The following is a 20,942-nucleotide window of genomic DNA, read 5'->3' on the forward strand; positions in this document are numbered from 1 at the left end:
TATCTTCTAGCATTTATTAATTTATTTAGGAGGGTTAGGCAAGTTCCGGCTCAGACCCCGAGCTTGATGAGAGCAGCCAGGCAACCTTGGAAGGCTGCATTGTAGTCGCAGGCCACCTCGTTGTGCACGTAGTCAGACCGCACGTCAGTGTAGCCGTCATTGCTGTCAGGTCCGCCAACCATGCCGCCGTAGAGGACGTGCGCGTTGGCCTGTTGGCCGTTGTACGTGTTCCAGTCGCAGGTGGCGGGGGCATCAGGGCACGAGCTGCGAGACGACAAACCCAGGCATGAGATGCTGTTCTTTTGCAATTGGATTTGTGGAATTTTTAGGTCGTTTTTATTTACATTTTGTGTCAAACAAAACAAAATTAATCTTCCTGTATTTTGCAGCATTAACACCCATACAGTTACTAGTGGATACAGAAACTTGTGAAAGGGGCTCATTTTAAGAAACTAATGTTCGTCCCAAGAGTTTTCTTAGCCAGAAAATTATTTTTATTTCATCCCATTTAAGCTGTACTCAGAAGGAAAGAGCTAGAGTCCCTCAACCTCCCCCTCTCCCCTTGAAATCACCTCTGGGAAAAGTAGAAACAATTTGATAACTACTAGTTTGAAAACTAAAACTGTAAACATTTAACTCTAATTGAGATTCAAGTCACACACAGCTTTTTGTTGTATGGGTAAATACTGACTGCATTTTGTTTTTGCAAAAATTTGACTCAACCTAACTGCTCTAAAAAACGAAGTCCTTCCTATGAAACTCCTGAATAAGGGTATTACACAAGTTCTCCTTCAGTCTATAACACTCAGTTTGCTATAGCAAGCCGCAAAACTATCTGGTAAACAATTTATAACCACAAAGAATTTTTTTTTTCTTCTAACTGTGGTTCAAGCTTCAAGGTAATATTTATATTCAGTTTTTTATGTTTTCTCTGCAACAAAATATTTAGCTGATCACCTGGAGCGGTGCTGGGCGTGAGTTGGATAATTGCTTCCGTAACCGATGACAAAGCTGGAACCTGTGCTTCCAAGCGCGTAGTCTACTTGCGATTTGGCCATTTTCGTGTAGGTCGAGTCACCAATCCCAAGTTTAACAGCCTGTGAAAATATAATTCTATTGTACAAACGTTCGATCTTTTCTGTTATTTGCCTACTTTAGTGTGACAGTGATGAAATGTAAAAAGCCTATGCTCGATTTTTTTTAACAACTCACATGGTGGAGAAAATCATCTGAAAAATTTGTTAAAAGGGCAAACATCGACAGTGAAATAAGGAGATGAAAATCAGATTAACACAAGTCATCCTAATAAATATGCTATTACAATAGGAGTAATGATGTAAGCAATAGTAGTGTGATAAATAATAATTATTATTTTTATTAAAACATATTGTAAATAACACTATTAATTATTTTTGCAGATGTCCATTTCAAAATTATCAGAAAATGTTTACTTTAGCCTGAAAATTAAAAAAAAGTTAAATCTAACATGTTTTGTATGTGGTTAATGTTAATGTGTACATACCTGAAGAAGCAGGAACGCAACGTTGGTGGCATGACGAAGGGTGCCCCACTGGTCGATGTACAGAAGTCCTTTGGGAGTCTTCTGCTGGTTGTTGACCATATAATCCAAGTAGCTCTTGGCCTTGGTCTTGTGGATGGTGTTACTGCTTATTTGGGACATCAGTATCTGCAATACGTGTCAACTATCAGCCTGATATTAATACTTAAGGACATCAAATTATTAAATAATCCTACTGAGGCATGTAAAAAAACACATTTTTATATTACGTTTTACCTCCTGTCCTATTCGTTCACAGAAACAGAGCTTAATAAAGGGACAAGGCAGCCGATATGAGTGGAGTCCAAATATTGTTCATCCTATGGCCAAAGGGAAGGGCAAATATTTCAGTAAACAAAAATTATTCTTAATTAAGATTCTTTTTAATACATCAGAATAGTTTTGAAACACTTATTTTTCATTATTATATTGGAAACAAAAGTAATACTTCCATATTTTTACTCATAATCCTGGGAAATTTGTCAGGAAATTTTTAATGGAATGTGTTAAATTTTTAAATTGTCTGAAGGCTTGAATTATCAGTGCTACTGAACGACAGGTGAGAGATATTGTATTTTGTGCCAACAGTCTAGTGGGAAGGGAGAGCACTCATTTATGCACTCTCTGGACATAGTAACAAGTGGGATGTGAATATTCAGAGTTCTTCTGCAAGAACTTAGTGCCGTCAAAAGTGCTTCATACTTGGACGGTGAAAAGGTTGATGCTAAATAGTAACGTTACTCATTTTTGCCAGCAAAAAACTTTTACTGTCATTGTAGGGTAAAGCAAATTAAAAAAAAAAAATAATAATGGGGAAAGTTAGTCAAAGAAGATGGAAAGCTCTGCAACGCTACTCACCTCCACACCGGATGTTTTCGTGTCCCAGTCGAAACCACCATTGGAATTCTGGAGGTTTCCTTCCTGGTACAGGCTCTCGGCCTGGGTGAGGTAGGTGCTGTCCTTGGTGGCCTTGTAGAGCCACACTGCGGCCCACACCAGCTCATCCGCGTAGGAACTGGAGCTGTGATAGAAGAACTGGTGTTACAGCATTGATAGGGCCGTTCTGAAACCGATACCCTGACACCGACTCCGATACCTGATACCACAATCAACATTTATAATTACTGGGCATACTTTGTAAATAAGTAGTTTAAACATAATTTCTATTAATTTGTTGAATACCATATTTTTATTATTAAATATTAAATAAATAATTTGAAATAAAAATTGAAACACTGTACATTCGTATTTGTTATACAAATATTCTCTTGTTTACTCACAATTAACCAGTAGACACACAATAATTATTAAGATATGCCTTTAAAAAACAATAATAATAATAATAATAATAATAATAATAATAATAATAATAATAATAATAATAATAATAATACAAGTTGACTGACATGATCTGGCTGCAAAAAGGATATGTGTTCTGTCACAATCAAAAACAACAAAGCAAGTATGTATTTGATAAACAAATCTGTACAGGTTTTTTTTTTTTTTCCAGATACCACCAATACCTATGCCAAGAGCTGAATATCAGCCAATATCAGATTTTAGAATCGGTATTGGAACAGCCATAAAAACTGAAAACTTACGCAGCAAATGTTCAGTACAATATATGCGAAGATTACTTGGAACTCACTTTTACAAACTATGGCACAAGCAAACAGTTTGAAATTTATTCAATTATAATCACTTTTGCAAGACATTGGTGTTAGTTTATATATATTGGTTGTGTGTATACAATTTTATTGTAACCACATTATGCTTTATTTGAATTTGAATATGAATGTTATCCAATAAGCTTTTTTTTCACACCTGTTTATTTTCAATACATCTACTGATAAGTGTAGCAATAAGTAAATTATTTAATCATACACACATACACAAACAGTGTAACAGTTTGGTTCTCTCGTATTCAATTTTAACCAGCCAATGTGTTTTTTGGACTCATGTCGTAAAAACAAACTGCTGAATTTGAAAAGACAAACAAAATCCAAAAGTATTCACCAGATCACAGCAGAAAATGATAATCCAGAGTAAAAATATGAAATAAAGGATCATAAATGCATGAATAAATTGACGCCTCAAAGCAAAAATCATGTTTAGTCATAAAGGAAACAACATAAAATAAAGGCTAAATTGCTATTAATGTGTTGTTGGTAAGCATGAGCAGGGACTAGTCAGCTGGGAACCTGCCTGTAGAAGCTTGCAGCATCAGATATGGACTGGGAGTAGATGCCTCGGTGGGTGTTGGCAAAGTTGAACAGTTGCTTGGCGTGGGTCAGCAAGGTGGCGGAGTAACTGGAGTTAACTGTCTTGAACACGATAGACGCTGCTGCCAAGGCGGCTGCCGTCTCTCCGGCCAGGTCAGAGCCTGCCACCACAGAAACACTGTTTAGCTTCAAAAGTACTTAAGAAATGATACTGAGTTTTTAGTTGCACCATTTCTGGGTCTCTGTTCTTGATTTATTCTAGAAATGTGAGCCCTAGTACTCAATATCACCCCGGGACACAATGCAGCAATACATATCTTGAAAAGTATTGATTGAGATAAGAAACAATTAAAAAAAATAACAAACTCACTTCTGGAAATGCACAGAAAACCCACAATACAGACATTCGTTACGCCATACCTAATGCCACAGCTGATGTTCATAACGAACACCATGTGCTGCAAAGTAAGTATTTCACAGTACAATTTTGAACTTGATTACAGGCATCGTATATATACTTCTTCAACACCTGCATATCCAAACCCACGAGCCATTTAGTCTTCTGCCTTCGTGTCAAGCTGTTCTACCTCATGCGAAAGAACAAAGAACGTTGTGTATTAAAGGAGGCAGAGAGTAGTTGTGATAGCAGCCAAAGGAATAACCAGAAGCCTAAAAGTCATTATTCCAATTTCTTAATGGAATGTTAAAAGTTTGTCATATCATCAGGGGGAAGAAGTTGGGATATCAAATAATTTTAATTTATGATTGTTTCTTTGACATTTTGCATTATCTAAGTAAGGTATTATATTGATGTCCCCTGAGCTGTAAGTCCTTTGCATAAATACTAAAAATATGGATAAATATGAGAAAAATAAGTAATATGAAGTACACAAGTTAATACAAATGTATGAATATTGTTACAAATGTAAAAATAAAACCATAAATTTACCTCTCCACATCAAAACCTTTCTAGCTAGGCTCTTGTGTATCATAATACCCATCTGAGTACAACATACTGCCCACAAAATTTCTGTCATATAAGCCATGGTTCGTACCCACCCACGTGAGCAATCTAACATTAAGCAGTTTTTAAGGATTCCTTTACGTCATCATCTTCATCACTGTCCAGAGGTAGAAAACTATTTGTAATATCACAAAAGTACCTTAAGAAAATAACAATGTTAAATTATTAATGCACAAAAAAAATTTAGATGGTTAATTTGATTCTTAAAGATATGCCCCTATTGTCCAGAATTATCTCTGGAAAACAGCTAACCCAAGCAATGTCTATCTGAATTTTATACTTCTACTATTTACTATGATCACTAATTATATTTACTTTAAAAGTTCAAAGTAAGACAATGAAACACACCTTTTTAGTTAAAAGGTGAGATACAAACTATTAAAAACAAATCATAGGCATGTCTAAAATGAGTGTTGAAGCTAAAGCATTGCCTTGTCAAGCCGTCAGTCATACCTGGTGCCGAAGTGGTGATCTTGTAAGCCGGGCGTGCCATTGTCATGTCCTCAGGGCGTCCCCAGTAAGCGTGGTCGGAGTTTCCTTCCCCCACCTGGCCATAGAACTCGTTCTCGCTCACGTGAGCCTTCAAGAAGTAGTCTGTGCCCCACTTGATTGCCTGCTGGGCGTACTTCAAGTTATCTGAAAGACACTGCAGTTAGTACGCACTCTTGCTTTCTCTTCAGAGTGAACTGAGGAGTATGTAATGAATGCACTCACTGGTGGACGAGTACACATCCTCGTAATCGATGACACCCCAAGAAAGCACCGTGATGGTGTAAGCCATCGGGAACCCGAACTTCACGAAGTCACCAGCTACGCACAAACAAAGACATCGCAGAAGAAACAAACAATCACGATGCAGAGAAACGGTTCACAAAAACATAAGTACGCATGCATTAAATGTAAAATCCTCACCATCGTAGTAACCTCCAGTCAAGTCCTCTCCATTATTGCCTTTGTCGTTGAGTGCCGAGTCTTTCCTCCATGTCACTCTTTGATCTGAAGGAAGCTTGCCGGACCTCTGAGCCTCGTAGAACAGCAGAGAGTCACCAAGCACCGTCTTGTAGTCATAGCATACTGTAGGTGAAAACTATTTTTATTTAACTCATCATATAAAGAATACTATTTCAATTTTTAAAAATCTGTTTAGCCAGTATATTTGTATAAGTTCCAAGTTATCTATTGCAAAGAATGACCCTCTTATTTATTGCTGTTTTAGCTAAACTGCAATATCTGAAAAAATTAAACCAATGTTAGGAGCTATAATATATTTTTTCCTTTATATTATCAGTTTGTACCTGTGTATGTGACGCAACACAGAAGCAGAGCACTGCAGACTTGAAGCATGTACATTTTGCTGTGTCCTTACCAACACACTGCAGAAAAACATTAGTTCCCATGCTCCTTTTATACATTCAAGCTAATGAAAAAAGTTCAAGGTGACACATCAAGTGATTATCAACAACAAAATACTCCATCAGCAGTCGTATCATAGTCGTACAAAAACTGTAAATTTACAAGTGGTTAGCAGTTGGTCTTAGAGATAAAGGCTCCTAATTTTCTAGAAGAAAAAAAAAACACTCCTGCAAATGTTTTATTTCACGCAACTTTAGAGCCTGTTTCACAATGATTTTGTTCCTATTAAGTTCTGATTAAATATTAAGATTGTCGCCTGTCTCCTTGCCTTAATGCGTCATTTACAATCAGCTCAAGAATTATTTAAGGTGTCTGATTTTGTATAGCACCTAAGAACCTTGCACTTTCCCTGAGTTTCATATTTAAAATGTGATCTTTGGCCAGCAAAAAAAGGCGTAAACAGGTGTTTTCACTAGCATTTTTAAAGTATGAGAAATGTTGTGCACAGTGTTGTAAGTAGGATCGGTATGTATGCACAGGTAACCTTTATATTTAATTTTCCACCTTAAAATTAAGGGTCAATGCTGAAAGTTGCACAGCAGAGTATTATCGACGGTGCCTAGTGCATGGAGGCAAAGAGACGTATGGATGCATGATGCAAGAGAATGTCACCCTTAGCACTCAGCCAGGTCTTCTTAGGTCTTGGTCAGCAAATTTTTCCAATTAGAAATGCACGTTTAGCTGTAAACAGTGATAATTTGGCCGGTTTGAGACTACAACACAATAATACATATATAATATACAAAAGTGCTTTTGTGATAAGTTTACAGGGAAAGCCCTAAAATAATAGTAATGATAAGAAAACTAAATAACCAACATGGCATGTGAAACAGCACCTTAATGCGTCATTCCAAAAAAAAATTCAGCAACTTTTATGACAAATGAAAACATGTACCTAATCTTAAGGCTTGGATTCTTCCATAATTTTAAATTACTGCATATACATGCTATTATTTTGTATCCAAGAGAATTAACAAAGAATTTCCACAGTAAAATCATCAAATTTTCTATATTGTAACAAATATATGTTAAATGTTGTTAGCTACTTGTTAAAAGTTAGGCAAATTATCATACAAATTATTACCTGATTAATTGGTCACTGTCGCTCACAAAGATTATTTTCTGGACTCTCACAGTTGAGAAACTCATACAAATGGCTCATTTATTCACATTTTTAAATTTTATTCATAAAAATATTAAACTAGAAAAATATAAAAATTCAACATCATGGGTGAAGCACTTGCCATAATGATATAGAATTGGTACAGATATTGTAAGGCATAAATTAATTATACCGATCTAAATGATCCCTCTACAAAAATAAATAGACCAATTTTAACGAAACTTAATTTATTTTGTGGTTAAGTTTTCAAGCACAAATCCTACTTAAACTGCAGAAAATCAGCATAAAATTACTGCACCCAGGATTATTACATGCGAGATTCCAAGCCTCTCAAACTGCACTGAGTATGTGCAAGATTAAGCATGACTGTAGCTACACATAAATGGGCATAATGATAAATGATTTTGTATGTCAACCAACACCAGTGTAGATAATCAAAATAATCAAATATGATTTAATTTTTTTTTAAACGAAAACTATGCATGGAAGTAAAATCATTTTGCTACTACTAGAATCATTGTATTTAAAAAAAAGTAAGATATGAGCTAAGTCAAATTACATTTAAAATTAAATTCCTAAAGCATAAAACAGCCTAGAGGTTTATAGTCACATAAGATTTGGAGATGACAAAAAGATTTTCTTGAAGTGCACAATTTAAATTTAGAGAAATCTACAGATAACACTGTGATAACAAGTCATCGGTGAACTTTCTTTATAAGGAATCATGTTCATGTGGCGTGATAACTGATAACAATTTTTTTTTTGTTTGAGTGAGAGAAAACTACTTAAAATCTAGGCATCAAGTTATCAGGAGGTTTCATAACCTTGAATCATAAAACTTATCACAAAATAATAGCGATATTATAAAGTTAAGTTTTTATCTATGTAGTTTTTGTCGATCTGGTGTGAGAGGACACTTTTGAGTAGCCATCATCATAGGCCACGAGTTCAAAGCCCACGAAATAATTTGAATGTAGGTCTGTTAGCGAACGAAGAGAGGATTAACGTCTTAATGATATTGGTTCATTGAGGCGGTGAGGGGAGGGATGAGAATGGAGGAATGACAATCAATTGGTGGAAGAAATGGAAGTACCCCAGAAAAACCTCACCGGCTCACTTCAACATCCTCCACGTTTCCCACTTGACCCAGTCGTGAATAGAACCCAGATCACCTAGTTGGAAGGCAAATGATCTGACCGCTCGACCACTGTAGGCCCTGCAGTAGGCTCTTGTGCATTGTTTTGAAAATGTAACTTCATTCTACTGCTAGTTTATTTTTTTGGTACTAAGCAGTTGATTTGCATAAGAAACAGTAACTCTGGAAAAAAAATAGTTAAATGTTCAAAAGTCAAATAACAGTACAATTTCCAATAAGAACTACTACGGTAGAGTTCTCAAAAATTTCAATGTCTTCAGGTTAAGTTATTTTGGGGATGCACAGACTACAAAACCATTTAAAATTACCTACTTCACCTCAAGAAATTTCACTGCACGATTCTATTTCAAATATTTTGCTATACACTTTTGCAAGAGCTTATTTACATACAAATTTTAAGCAGAAAGAGGTTTGGACTGCGATGACACTCTACTCTCATTCTGATCGCCATAGGCAAAACTCCAAATTCAACACAAAATTAAATTTTTTTAAAAATAAGAACATAATTTTGATCACAGTTGTTTTTTATAAGTTATCTTATCTGGTAACTAAATCAAAAAAGCTCTTCTAATGTGATCATTGAACTTTAGCAATCAAGTGTTTACATGAAAAAATAAGCTAATTTAAAAGTGTTTTTAAATAACTGTACTAACTTTCTTTCCTTTTTTTAATGTTTCTACTTTGTTATTTCATTTTAAACACCATACTGATTATGTGGGTAAAACTAAAGTTTTTTTTTTGTGTGAGCAATTAGCATGCCCACCACCCATGTCTAACGACTGTCGGTGGGCATGTCACAATTCTAAATAAATAAATAAATAAATAAATAAATAAATATGTTTAGAAGTTAAGGGAAAACAGGTCAACAATTATGACTATGTAATATAAGTGAATGTTGGTACTTCACACACCAAAATATAATGAAGAAATAAAATAATGAATAAACAAATGAATGAATGGAATGTTTAACGTCTGGTCGACATTGAGGTGAATATAGATGATGTGGTGTGATAAGAGCATTGATGGAATTAATGGTGAAGGAAAAGAAAGTACTCTGTGAAAACCTGACACTCAACAATGTCCACCCCGTTTCAAACTTGCAAAAAATCCAGTTTCAACCAGCAGAGTATTGAACACATTGCTTTAGAGGGAGGCAAGAAGTCTGACTACTAAAACTCTGTGGTCCAAATCATTTAAGGGTCCGCCTGCCTGGCATTATTATTACTGTTTTTATTTTGACCAGAACAACGAAGCACCAACATCGACACTGGCGTGCATGTTAATTTCCCAGTCGCATATACGAGCAGGCTGTAAACATGCATTCAAGAGACTTAAAGCAATTACCCTAAAAATGTTTTGTAGGAAGGTGTGTAACAAATCCCTTGGGTTGCTTCACAAATTTTAAGTTGGAAGATTCTGAGATACAATAGTGAGAAAATAACCATTTTGACTAACGTATCACCCCTACGTATAGGTGACATCTACAATTTATGGGATAAAAATTTAACATTTTCCACGATAAGACACCCTTGAATATGGGCCACACCACATATTTGTCTTTAATAGAAGCCTGTAAATATAAGTGAAGACTTTGTGTACTGCGTCACAGCTTATTTGCGAGTAGGCATTACGGCACTGATGTCTGCTTTATTACAAGAGAGGGCCCCCTCCTTCAAGGCCAAGGCAACTCCATGCTGGTCAGGCAGATCCTGAAACATGTGGCAGCAGTATGGGACCAATGCCTGGTGACGGAGGTACGAGTGTTAGAGAAGGTACAGCGCAGGTCAGCAAGATGGGTCATCGGTATGTGGAGTACAAGGGGAGGGGAAGAGGGTGAAATGTACAGGCCATCTGTGATAATCAGAGAACTGGGGTGGAGAGATTACAGGGGTGGTGAGTATAAAGGTTGGTAAGGTTCTTAATGGTGAGAAAGATCTGGGGAAAGTTGAGGAACAGTTTACACAGAGGGAGAAGAGACAATGAGTGGAATATGCAAAAGGTGTGGAGGCAAACAAAACGGGGAAAGCTTTCGTTTTTGGTGAGAACAGGGTGGGAGTGGAATGGGTATCAGGGGAAGGAAAGGAACTGAAAGGGGTGAGGGAACTAAGAAGTAAGCTTAAAGGTGAGTGGAAGAGAAGTATGGAGAGCTCCTTGCAACCAGGTGAAAGCCCAATTGCAAGATGTAAATTGATATTCAAAAATAAAGCCAGCTTTAAACTATACAAGTTGTGGAACAGAAACAGTGTGTCACGAAGTAACTTCAGTGGGGCTAGAAGAATTTGAATTTGTACTTCACAGCATCACGGATCTAAGCCGGAAAGTTTCCACAAATTAGAAATGGATGCTGTAGTACGTGCGCGAATAGCATAACACGAACTCATGAAATGTTTTAGTTGCATTGCACATGAAAACAATACCTATTGGCTGAAGCACAGTTCAAAACAAGTGGATAACACAAGCTTTGTGCATCATAAAAACATGGGATAGATACGTGCAATGCAATCTCTGACATTTACAACTGTTTGAAAGGGAGGGAGAACTATCAACACTACTTAAGATATAATCATGTGTGTTCATAAATGCACGTACCAAACTCTAGCTGTTTTATTTTTAGATTTTTCCCTCTAGCTGAATACCGGCATGGCAGACAGTTTCATCACTTGCAGGGCGCAGGACGGTCAGCTATGCCAGCAGCAGACATAGCAATGTATAGACGCAGTTCATGATGCTTCGCGTGCAATGCTGAGAGATTTGAAAGATAACAATCTTTACTTATTTATGAAGTTATATTTATTAAAAACCAGCACATGCTTACTATTTACACACATTAAACCATACATTGTTATGTTAAATTTTTTTAAAACTGAAGTGGGAAACTTGTTTAAGGATCGCACTTTGACCAACAAAGTTTGCAAATAACTGCGATCTACGTTGTCATAAGTCATGATTTACAGTATTTAGAACCTTCAGCGGCAATAACTGTTGAACACAACTTTGAACACAACCTGTTTGTTTGTGACTGTTATATTAACCCGCCACTGGTTGCACAAGAGTATTTTTCCCACCTTCCCCTCCTTTTAAAAAAAATGTATCTTAAATTAAAAAAAAATACTTATACTACTTTGTTATTTATTTTGTATATTTTAAGCCCTAAATTAATTTTGATATTGCACTTACATGAACATAAAAATTTAAAAACAAAACCTATTTAAATATACAGTCAAACCTCTCTGAAACGACCCCTCACAGTTCCCAGGAATAGGTTCGTAATAGATGTTTTCCGAAATTTTCAGTTTATTTCAACCCCCCAAACCGCTACTCGCTAAGAAACTAGCCGTACAATGGCAGGATGCTGTCACTCACAATGCTAAATGGCTTTGCTTTAAACCCACTTCAACCTTCTGACAAGTCCCTCGCCCTACAGGCCACCTCTAAAGAAAATATGTCAAAATACAGTTTACTTTTACTGGTTAGTTTACATGTACGTTTTCTGCTTGCCGTAGTTAAATACACTAGAACCCCGATGTCACGAACCCCGGATTTAACGAAGTAGTGATTTTACGAATACATTCTCAGGAACCGTCAAAAAATCTGATATTTTGGTACCAAAACAAAAATAATTGGGGAAAAAATGGTAAAACTCACAATAAAAGGTTATACAAAGTCATTATTTAACACGCAGCATATATTTTGTGTGGGTTTATAATAATAGTACTAATGTTCATATAAGAGAAAAAAAAATCGGACATTCTGCTTAAAAATACGGCAGCAGTAGCTTGTGCAACGTAAGTGGAAGCGCGGGAATCTCGTCTATACAGGCTGGCGCCTGGCGGCAGCACAGGCGGCGGATGCATGACGTCATACGGCCTACCTCTCCTTCCCTTGTCCAGACTTCAAGGTTCATCCCTCCCAGGCATACCAACCATCGTGTCTATCTCCCCCTCCTCCCTAAACGTCCTTTGGCATGTGAAACTGTCAACATCCTTCCTCCCCTGCGTGCGACGAAAGACAGGTTTGTATAGTCCATTTCTAGTAAAATGAAAAACTTTTAAGGGCCCCCGCAACAGCCATTTACCGTTAATTGTTTTGATACAATTTGTTTGTTAGTTACACATTATTTCCGCTGGAAAATCACTGAAACTTCAAAGTTTCTTTAATGGAAAAATTTAGCAGGGCCGTAAAAGTATTCATTTTTACCGCAAATGAACTATACTCGCCCTTCCTGCCGGACAACATTCTGGGCGCGTGACGCATGGCAACTACAGTCGTGTGCCGCGCACAGCCACGAAAAACCTACGCGATTTCCAAACTACACTAGATTTCCGACTGGAGTCTGTTGACAAAAAGCATTTAAGAATTTGTTAATGCCCAACTGGTTCTTTTGATATCGGATCAAGAGGATTTAGAGGAGATAAAATGGCTAAAAGGCATGTTTTCGAAGTTTTAGGTGTAAAAAACCAGTTACAAATTTCTTGAAAGTATCAGAGGGAAATGCATTAAACCTTTATCTTTATTTTTCCGCCATATAATGTTACGGTCACCGCTCAAATTTCACAGTTATCTGACGGGAACGAGATGACTGCGCGCCAGTTCAGAGCCTTGCACTTAGATATTTTACCGCGCTAGAACTACCATTGAGTATCCCTCTTATCATCCCGCTTCACTAACACACGCTGACCAGACGGCGCCCTAAAGCTGATTAGAGGAAGCACATAGAAATGCAAGGCAGGAAATTCTTCCAGCTTAGCAACCAGGACCCGGGCAAGTCTTGACTATCAAGCTTTTCACATTAAAATATAAGAGACTTGTACTGTGTAATTTCGGCGTTATTTAGCGGTTTTTCTAAAAAATAGCTTTTTTCGCATTTTCCATATAAATTTGCGGAAAATTTCGCGATTCACCATATAATCGTGGCCCTAATAATGGGACATTTCCTTTATAAATATGGCAGCTGTAGGTTCTGCAACGCGAGTGGGCGCACACGAAGCTCGCCCGGCTGGCTGGTGGCAGCGGCCAAATGCGTGGTCGCTTCGTTATTGCTCGCGCGAGAGGTGAGACGTGGAATGTTAGAAGAAAGATAAATGTGGGGGAGACTGACGGCAGCCAGTGTGTTTCCTGCGTGGGCGTGGGAAATAAGTGGCGTAGCCTTTTTTTTATGCTGGGTGAAGCGACCTTTTTATATCAGCCCAAGGGAAAAGATAATTGCTTGAGCTGTCAAAATAAACATCGCTGCGGCAGTTAAAACAAGTCGAGGCGGGCGTGCATCCAGTCGGTCGCTGTGTATTGTCAACCGATAGTAATCAAAATCAAAATAAATCCAGCAGGTAGCTTTGCCTTAACTGCGTACCACACTAGACACTCGCAAAAAGCTAAACGTAAACACGTTGCCACAAAAACCTTTATCTGCACCCTGCCGGCAAAGGGACGTGGAATGGAGGTTGTCAAGCGCACAGCGGTCGACAGGAAGTGGTATCTATTTTTAGATATGCGCTGCCTACTGCAGTAAAGCACTCGGCAAGAGAAATGCAGTAACACGCTACCCACCACAAGAAACTTATTTTCTGTCCGATTTTCTTCGGATTTTCGGCAATTTTTTCACGTTTCCTCGAAATAGGGTTGTAATAGAGAGGTGGTCGCATTAAATGGGGTCGCAACAAAAAGGTTTTACTGTTTATAGTTTCCTTTTAACTCTTAACAATTATGCATAAGTATGAATTAAGTCTGTGAAAATAATTTTAAATCAAACTAAATTATAAAATATAGTTATAAGTTAAGTCTTTAACCACACAGAATTTTTATTTTCGTAGATTTGGCAAGTTTACACAGATAGGTGCCTCATATGTTGCGCACAATTTTGTAGTTTTCAGTTTTATTTTTGCAAGTAAAAATTAACAAATCTCATTTTCAGGAAATATTTCCTGCATCAATGAAAATGAAAAATAAATAAATAAAATAAACTTAATCTACAGTGTCCCCTACAGTGATAATCTTCTCCACCAAACCCCTTCGGTTTCACGGACACTGCTGGTCGCGCGTCAATAAAAGTTCTTACATACTACACACTCCTGTAAACAGAGAACTGTCTCAAGGTCAACAATACATCACTCCTCACAACCAATCTGGTTGCTGTACAATGAAAGATGAAAACTCATATAGACCAGAGGACAAGGCTGTCCCAACTCGTCTTCAAAAATAAAACCATATTTTTTAGTGCAAGAGAAATACTCATAGCGCGACCAATGTCGGGTTATCAAAAGTATTACTCAAATTATTGTCTGCTATAATTTGCTTTGTACATATAGTGTTAACAGTTAACATTTTTGTTATTTGCAAATCATTTTAAAAAAAATGTAATAAATGACCTTGTTACAGAGAAATTCTACTTTCAGTTCACAAAATACATTTATTGAAATCACAAAATATACATAAAATAAAATCCTCTAAAATAAATGTGTACAAGAAATATAATTTCACAAATTCATAAGAAATAAATAATACATTTGATATTATAATTCATTACCGTGACAAAGGTATTTCATATAAAACTTTCGAAGAAGCATCTTTTTATAGCTGGGCCTTGGTTGGTTATGGGTTACTACAAAAGTTGCAAACAATAAAATAACTTCAAAACTTAAAAAATTACACTTCTGGGTGGTAAAAACATTCTCTTCACACCAAATAATTTTCACAAAAAAACACATTTTTCTTAAAATTGTAGAAAACTTAACTATGATTTTGGCTTAATACTGTGATCTGAATGAAAAATGCATTAAAATTAAGAGCGACCTAAACAATATAAAAATGGCAATACCACCAAAGTTATGGCATGCAGAATATCTGCAACACTGCCTGTAAATTAGTATATACGTTAAACAAAATACAAGATAAACATTATTTAAATTTCATTAATAACACAGTTAGCCATGCAGGAACTTACTCAATGCACAGAAAATTAAAATTTCAATTCCAGCCAACTGCAATAGAGGTTTTTGTGTTTCCTTTGTGGCTTTCTGTTTCCACTCTATGTCAAATAATAAAAATGTATGTTCTGTGATCTGATAAAATGTTTTGAGTAGTCCATCGACCATCACACTTTGAAATAAAAAAAAATTCTCAATGCATTATATAGATTTCAGTTGAATATAAAATTATGATCAATAATACATTAATTTTTACAAAAAAATCAAAACAGAGCCAAACAAAAAGTCAACAGTTGTCCACAACATAACATTAATAGACAAAAGACTATGAGCAAAGGCTAAAAGTAGCATGCAAAACAGAGCTAAATTAGCCTTTTGTATTTCATGTCTTTTTAAATAGTTAAATGATTGTTATCTGTGCTGTACATTACCATTACAGAAAAAAAGATAAAAATATTAAATGCATACCAGCTTTTATTATTATTTATTATTGCATGGTCACATGGACCCACCTCTCCCATTAAATAGGTTAATTCTAAATAAAGCCCCTCTTCCCCATTCTGTTTTCAGTATAAGCTATTGCATACCATTATAGTATGTAATATTTTATATACAATTTCCAGCTGATAGAACAAATAGAAATGCCATAAATACTTGTTCAATATGTAGTGTGTAATATGCGTGAAATAAATGGTACCGACCAATGCAAAAACAATAAAAAAAATTATGCATAAATTAACAGTGTTTCAAATCCATGCAAGCTATGGAATCATGTAAATAAACAATGATATTATTTACAACCTCTGTTGCTCAAACATAATTGAAATGCAAATGGGCATGATAGAATAATTTTAATAAATGGTAGTTCACAGACATTTGATGGGGAAAAATATTTAATGTCAATTAATTATTGATGATTTCAAATCAACCATCAAGAACCATATGTGATGGCGCTTGAACTACGCATGACGTAGTACAAATATAAAATAACTAAGTGAAAAATTATATTTTTCAGTTACTGCTCAAAGCACATAATGTGTCCTGTCAGATGTACAGTGTTCAGTGCAGAATGTGTTGTGAACATTACAGCCAACTTAAATTACGTATGAATTAATTTAGAAATTTTGGGAAATGGACATATTCAGCAACTGCATATAACATACGATACCTCCACTGTAGTAGTACAGTGTGAATAAATTATTTTCAAATGACCTATTTACTGTTTACATTTTTAAACACTTGGAAAAATCCTACCAGACATGCACATGAATAACTTTTGACACTGAGTGTTTGTTTGAAACCAGTTTTTGCATGTAATTAGATATTGTGAAACTAGTTTTAGAATAGAGTAAGTGAAAATGTGTAATGGAATAACGTTAGGTGGAAATGTGCAAATGAACATCGAAAGGAAAATCATCAGTGGATGCTAACTGTAGCATCGCAATGAGTTATGGTGCCTAACTGGTGAAGTTGTCGACAGTTGCTTGGCACATGTGGAGGAGGTTCCTCCGCCGAATTTCTCCCTGTACTCGCTCATCCATATGCTGCTGTGATTCACTCCGTACTGCAACAATCGCACACATCTCTCATTCCAACACCATCTGCTGTTGTCATGGTAGGACTTGTATGCTTACGCATAACTCAATCCCTTTTGTAGGCTTCATGTAGTTCATTAATGTAAATATAAGTGAGTCAGTCATCTTTACATAACTAACCTGTGTGTGTCTAATATTGTGATTCAAATTTTGTTTGTAATATTAATAAACTTCAATTAAAATTTATTTGAAGATTGCATTATATTGAAAACCAAGTACAAAAAAATTTGTTCATTTGTCAGCCAACATCCATAACTTACTGCAGTCATATAGACAAAGATTTATTTAAAATGTTTTGACTTAATGCATACCATTACAGCTAAGGCAAATTGTAAATAACATATTACGGTCATCTGCACAAATATAGCTTGAGTTTCCAAACTTTCTATACTTTCCCAATCTCTTCACATTTTTTTACATCACATTATTTAGTTTTTTTAACATAAATCATTTTATTTGTTTAATGCAATTAAGTTTATTTTGCAGTTACAGCCCATTTTACATTAAAGTAATGAACACTGGTTATAGATACAAAAGAATACCATTCTAAATATCTGAAGGCATTAAAAACTTTTTTTTTTTTACAAAATAAAAACAAAGACTAGTATGACAGAAATGTTAATACACGCCATATTTCATTGTAAAAGATTTCAAAACCATATACTTGAAATGAATATAAAAAATAAGACAAAGGTTATGTTATGACAAGCAATGCAACTGGAAAAAGTGTTTGAGAATAATAATAGTGTCTCATTTATAGGGATTACTTATTCCTCAAATATTATTAAAACGGTTCAATTAAAATGTGGATGGATGTCAATATTGAAATAAAGAATGTTGCAAAAACCCAACCAAGCCCTACGACCAGAAGCAACCACTTGTTTGACCTCTACTTGCGAATGAGCAGCAAATTAAATTCCAAAAAAGTTAAGCATTTTGGGTACTTACATCGCATGCACTAAGGTGTCCTTTAAGTGCGGCTTCCTTTGCTAAAAACTTTTCTATTTCCTCACGTCGCTTTTTCAGTGCTCTCAATGCATTTTCATACACCTAAAAATATTAACACATTCGTAAAATGACCATAGGCATAAAATAAGATAATTTTAGTAACAGTGTCACAACCAATAAAATATGTTATGATCATTTAAAATTATGGCCTTTACTAATGTGTACACATCAAATATTTTTAATACATCAATAACACTAAGTTATATAAAACATGAAAAAAATGTTAACACTCAGCCAGCAGTCATTAACAATACATTGCCTTTTCAAAATGATTCATGTGGTCTACCTTTCTTTTGAAAATTACAATTTTTTACCTCTCATGCAAAGCCCTTGTTGCACAGACACAAGAAATGCTCCCATTACTCACATTTTTTTACTGCTTCAGGGACCTGCCTGGTAATGGGTGTATTTGTGTCAGTGTGGTGGTATGATTAAATGCTATGCTCGCTGGCTTCTGGCATGATATCGCCTCCTAAGCACAAGGCTGTGAACTGGTGTGCAGTCTTCTTGTCGTGTTTAGGGCAACTATAAGATGTGAGGGGTGACCGCAGAATTATTTGGTGGAGAAGTAACAAAATGCAAGTCTCTTGAGTGCTTTCAAGAAACTGTACTGGAGATTTCAAGCCTGAAAGTTGATCTGAATAAAAAGGTTTTAGCCACTTTCACTCTTCTAAAAATACAGTTTAAAAACAACTACGAAACAAAACTAATCATCCCCCCTCCGCCCTATTCTTAAATGCTTTTTGTAAAAAGATCCCAATTGGATAACTTGAGGTGGTTTTTAAATTACCTGGTTTTTTCTGAAGCTCTGCACACCGTATATATGCATGGGTAGGCTGGGCCCTCAATACACCATTGACCATTGTGTGAAAATTCAGTTGCATTTCAATCTCATTTCATAAGTAATAACCAATAGCACATACACACACACACCCCCACACCAACACCCACACACAAAATTTAAACTGACATTTTCCCCTCACCAAACATGAGATAAAATAAATGGAAAACAAAAACACAAAAAAATAACTGCAGGAAAATATCAAATGACAAAGACCGAGAAAGCAGCAGAAACCTAAAGTCGAGTACGGACATAAGGAAAACTGGTTCATATACAGAATGTCCATAAAAGAATGTTGTAATTCCAATGGTTTATTATATCAGTTTAATTTAGACTATTTACAACAAATCATACATCAAATTGAAGGTAAATAAAAAAAATTTTCTTACAAATTTTATTCAATATGTTCTCTTTTAGCGGGGACGCACCACAACGCCGATAACCATAACGCCAAATGCCAAATTGACTACAACGCTGACAGCTAGAAAACTGCTGTGTACCACAACGCCGAATTACCACAATGCCGAAAAATGTCATTGCAGGACTGCCACAAAGGTTAGGATAGGTTAGGTTAGGTAAGGTAAGGTTAGGTTAGGTTAGGTTATGGTCTTTCGGCGTTAAGATACATTTAAGAAACACACACAAATTCATTCAGTTGTTTTTCATTTTGCTCCTGTGGCCGCAACATTTATCGGCGTTACTGTATTTCGGCGTTGTCGTACACAGCAGTTTTCTAGCTGTCGGCATTGTGGTCAATTTGGCAATTTATTGTACGTTCGGCGTTTTGGTATTTCGGCATTGTGGTACCGACCGTCTTTTAGCTATACAGTACACATCCAAACTAAAGTGCAATTCTTCCCTCATTTTGATTAACAAATCCGGAGTTTCAATTATGTGTCTCAACTCTGGCAAATCATTAGGTAGCGGCAGAACATAGACACTATCTTTTATAAAGCCCTAAAGGAAAAAATTGCATGGCATTATGTCAGGAGAACGTGGAGTCCAACGAAAAAGAGCTCTGTCATTGCGACCATTGGTGGATGTTTTTGTCACATGGGGGATCACAATTAAACTTAAAACAAAACGCACGTTGAACTGAAATTACAGATTAACTCTTAGCAAACTGTACAACACAAAACGCTTTATGCTCAGGAGTCGCCATTTTGCGTAGGTGGTGCTGCAAGCAAGAAAACAACAAAGCAGCACTCGCACATGCACTTATCTAAAACTGTTTGATTGTGACCTTGAACCAAAACTATACAATGCTTACAGTTGATACTATTAAAATTTATAACTGGGACAGTCTTTTATGGACATACTGTACAATCTACAGCTTGCACATATAAGGATTATAAGCCCCTATACATAAACTAGTGAAATAGATATAACAAAAACAATTCTTAATCAATTATTGTAGTTTGTCATTGAAAAATACAGGCTCAAATTTAAATGATAATTACAGTACACTCCCTATTTAACGCGGTTTTCGGGGGACATAACTTTTACCCGCGTTGTTGCATAACCGCGATGTTTCGATGTGCCAAGGTCAAAAGGCATAAAACACCGCCTGTGTTCTAATAGGTCGGCAAGCACGCACAGTATAGACGGCCCGCCTTTGTGCGGACTTTGCATCCGCAGTTTTCACTAAACACGGGTGAAAAAATAAAAATAATAAATTTTAAAGATAAATATTAAATGTTGAATTGTTTTTATTTTTCCGCGTGCCGCGCACAGTTTGTCGCACGGCCTACGAGCGCGCCACATGCCGCCATACACACGTGCGGCACACAAGCTGCTGCTGCCAGTCTCGTGGTGTTAGCCACAGTATCTGCTTCGTCAGAGTCCGTAACAAAGTAAGTGCAGTGTGTGCGGTTACACACGATTCTGTGGTCCAAGTCTTCTAAAAAGAAAGGCCGTAGTGATACTTCAAACCGAATATTAATCGCAAAGTACCGAGTTTGATTGACAAAATAAAAATTCTAGATTTATGTACTTACAGATAGCTTGTATTTTGTAGAAGCAGGCCGCAGATACAGGAAAAAAACGAGTCTAGCATTCGTACAATAAAAAATAAAGAATCGT

At 36.2% G+C, this 20,942-nt stretch overlaps 2 protein-coding genes and 1 long non-coding RNA gene across 3 annotated transcripts in view; 1 reads left to right on the plus strand and 2 right to left on the minus strand.

The window, feature by feature from the left end:
- On the minus strand, positions 1 to 6,184 carry LOC134530724 (uncharacterized). The gene is made up of 9 exons (XM_063365846.1): positions 6,100 to 6,184; positions 5,717 to 5,878; positions 5,519 to 5,614; positions 5,258 to 5,440; positions 3,764 to 3,941; positions 2,417 to 2,579; positions 1,523 to 1,687; positions 958 to 1,097; positions 1 to 264 (listed from the first exon to the last, which is right to left on the minus strand). The coding sequence occupies exons 1-9, from the start codon at positions 6,152 to 6,154 to the stop codon at positions 51 to 53; spliced, it is 1,356 nt and encodes a 451-aa protein (XP_063221916.1). The 5' UTR covers positions 6,155 to 6,184; the 3' UTR covers positions 1 to 50.
- Positions 1 to 17,197, plus strand: part of LOC134530726 (uncharacterized) — a 29,501-nt gene extending 12,304 nt beyond the window's left edge. The window contains exon 2 of the long non-coding RNA XR_010074864.1: positions 3,069 to 17,197. This is a non-coding gene — a long non-coding RNA (uncharacterized LOC134530726). The remainder of the gene's footprint in view (positions 1 to 3,068) is intronic.
- The window catches only part of LOC134530725 (uncharacterized), a 22,527-nt gene continuing 15,858 nt past the window's right edge, over positions 14,274 to 20,942 (minus strand). The window contains exons 6-7 of the mRNA XM_063365847.1: positions 17,960 to 18,061; positions 14,274 to 16,980 (exon numbers count right to left, since the gene is read on the minus strand). Of these exons, the coding sequence (XP_063221917.1) occupies positions 16,843 to 16,980; positions 17,960 to 18,061 (240 nt within the window). The 3' untranslated portion in view covers positions 14,274 to 16,842. The remainder of the gene's footprint in view (positions 16,981 to 17,959; positions 18,062 to 20,942) is intronic.

Source organism: Bacillus rossius, chromosome 3 (genome assembly GCF_032445375.1).
Source record: "Bacillus rossius redtenbacheri isolate Brsri chromosome 3, Brsri_v3, whole genome shotgun sequence".
Lineage (NCBI taxonomy): Eukaryota > Metazoa > Arthropoda > Insecta > Phasmatodea > Bacillidae > Bacillus > Bacillus rossius.

Bases quoted from the DNA above. Each gene is read 5' to 3' on its own strand.
- LOC134530724 (XM_063365846.1), bottom strand. From the start codon at position 6,154: ATGTACATGCTTCAAGTCTGCAGTGCTCTGCTTCTGTGTTGCGTCACA. The intron at 1,098-1,522 runs GTATGTACACAT...ATATTTTCACAG, and splicing joins TTGCGTTCCTGCTTCTTCAG to GCTGTTAAACTTGGGATTGG. The intron at 265-957 runs GTGATCAGCTAA...GTCGTCTCGCAG, and splicing joins CACGCCCAGCACCGCTCCAG to CTCGTGCCCTGATGCCCCCG.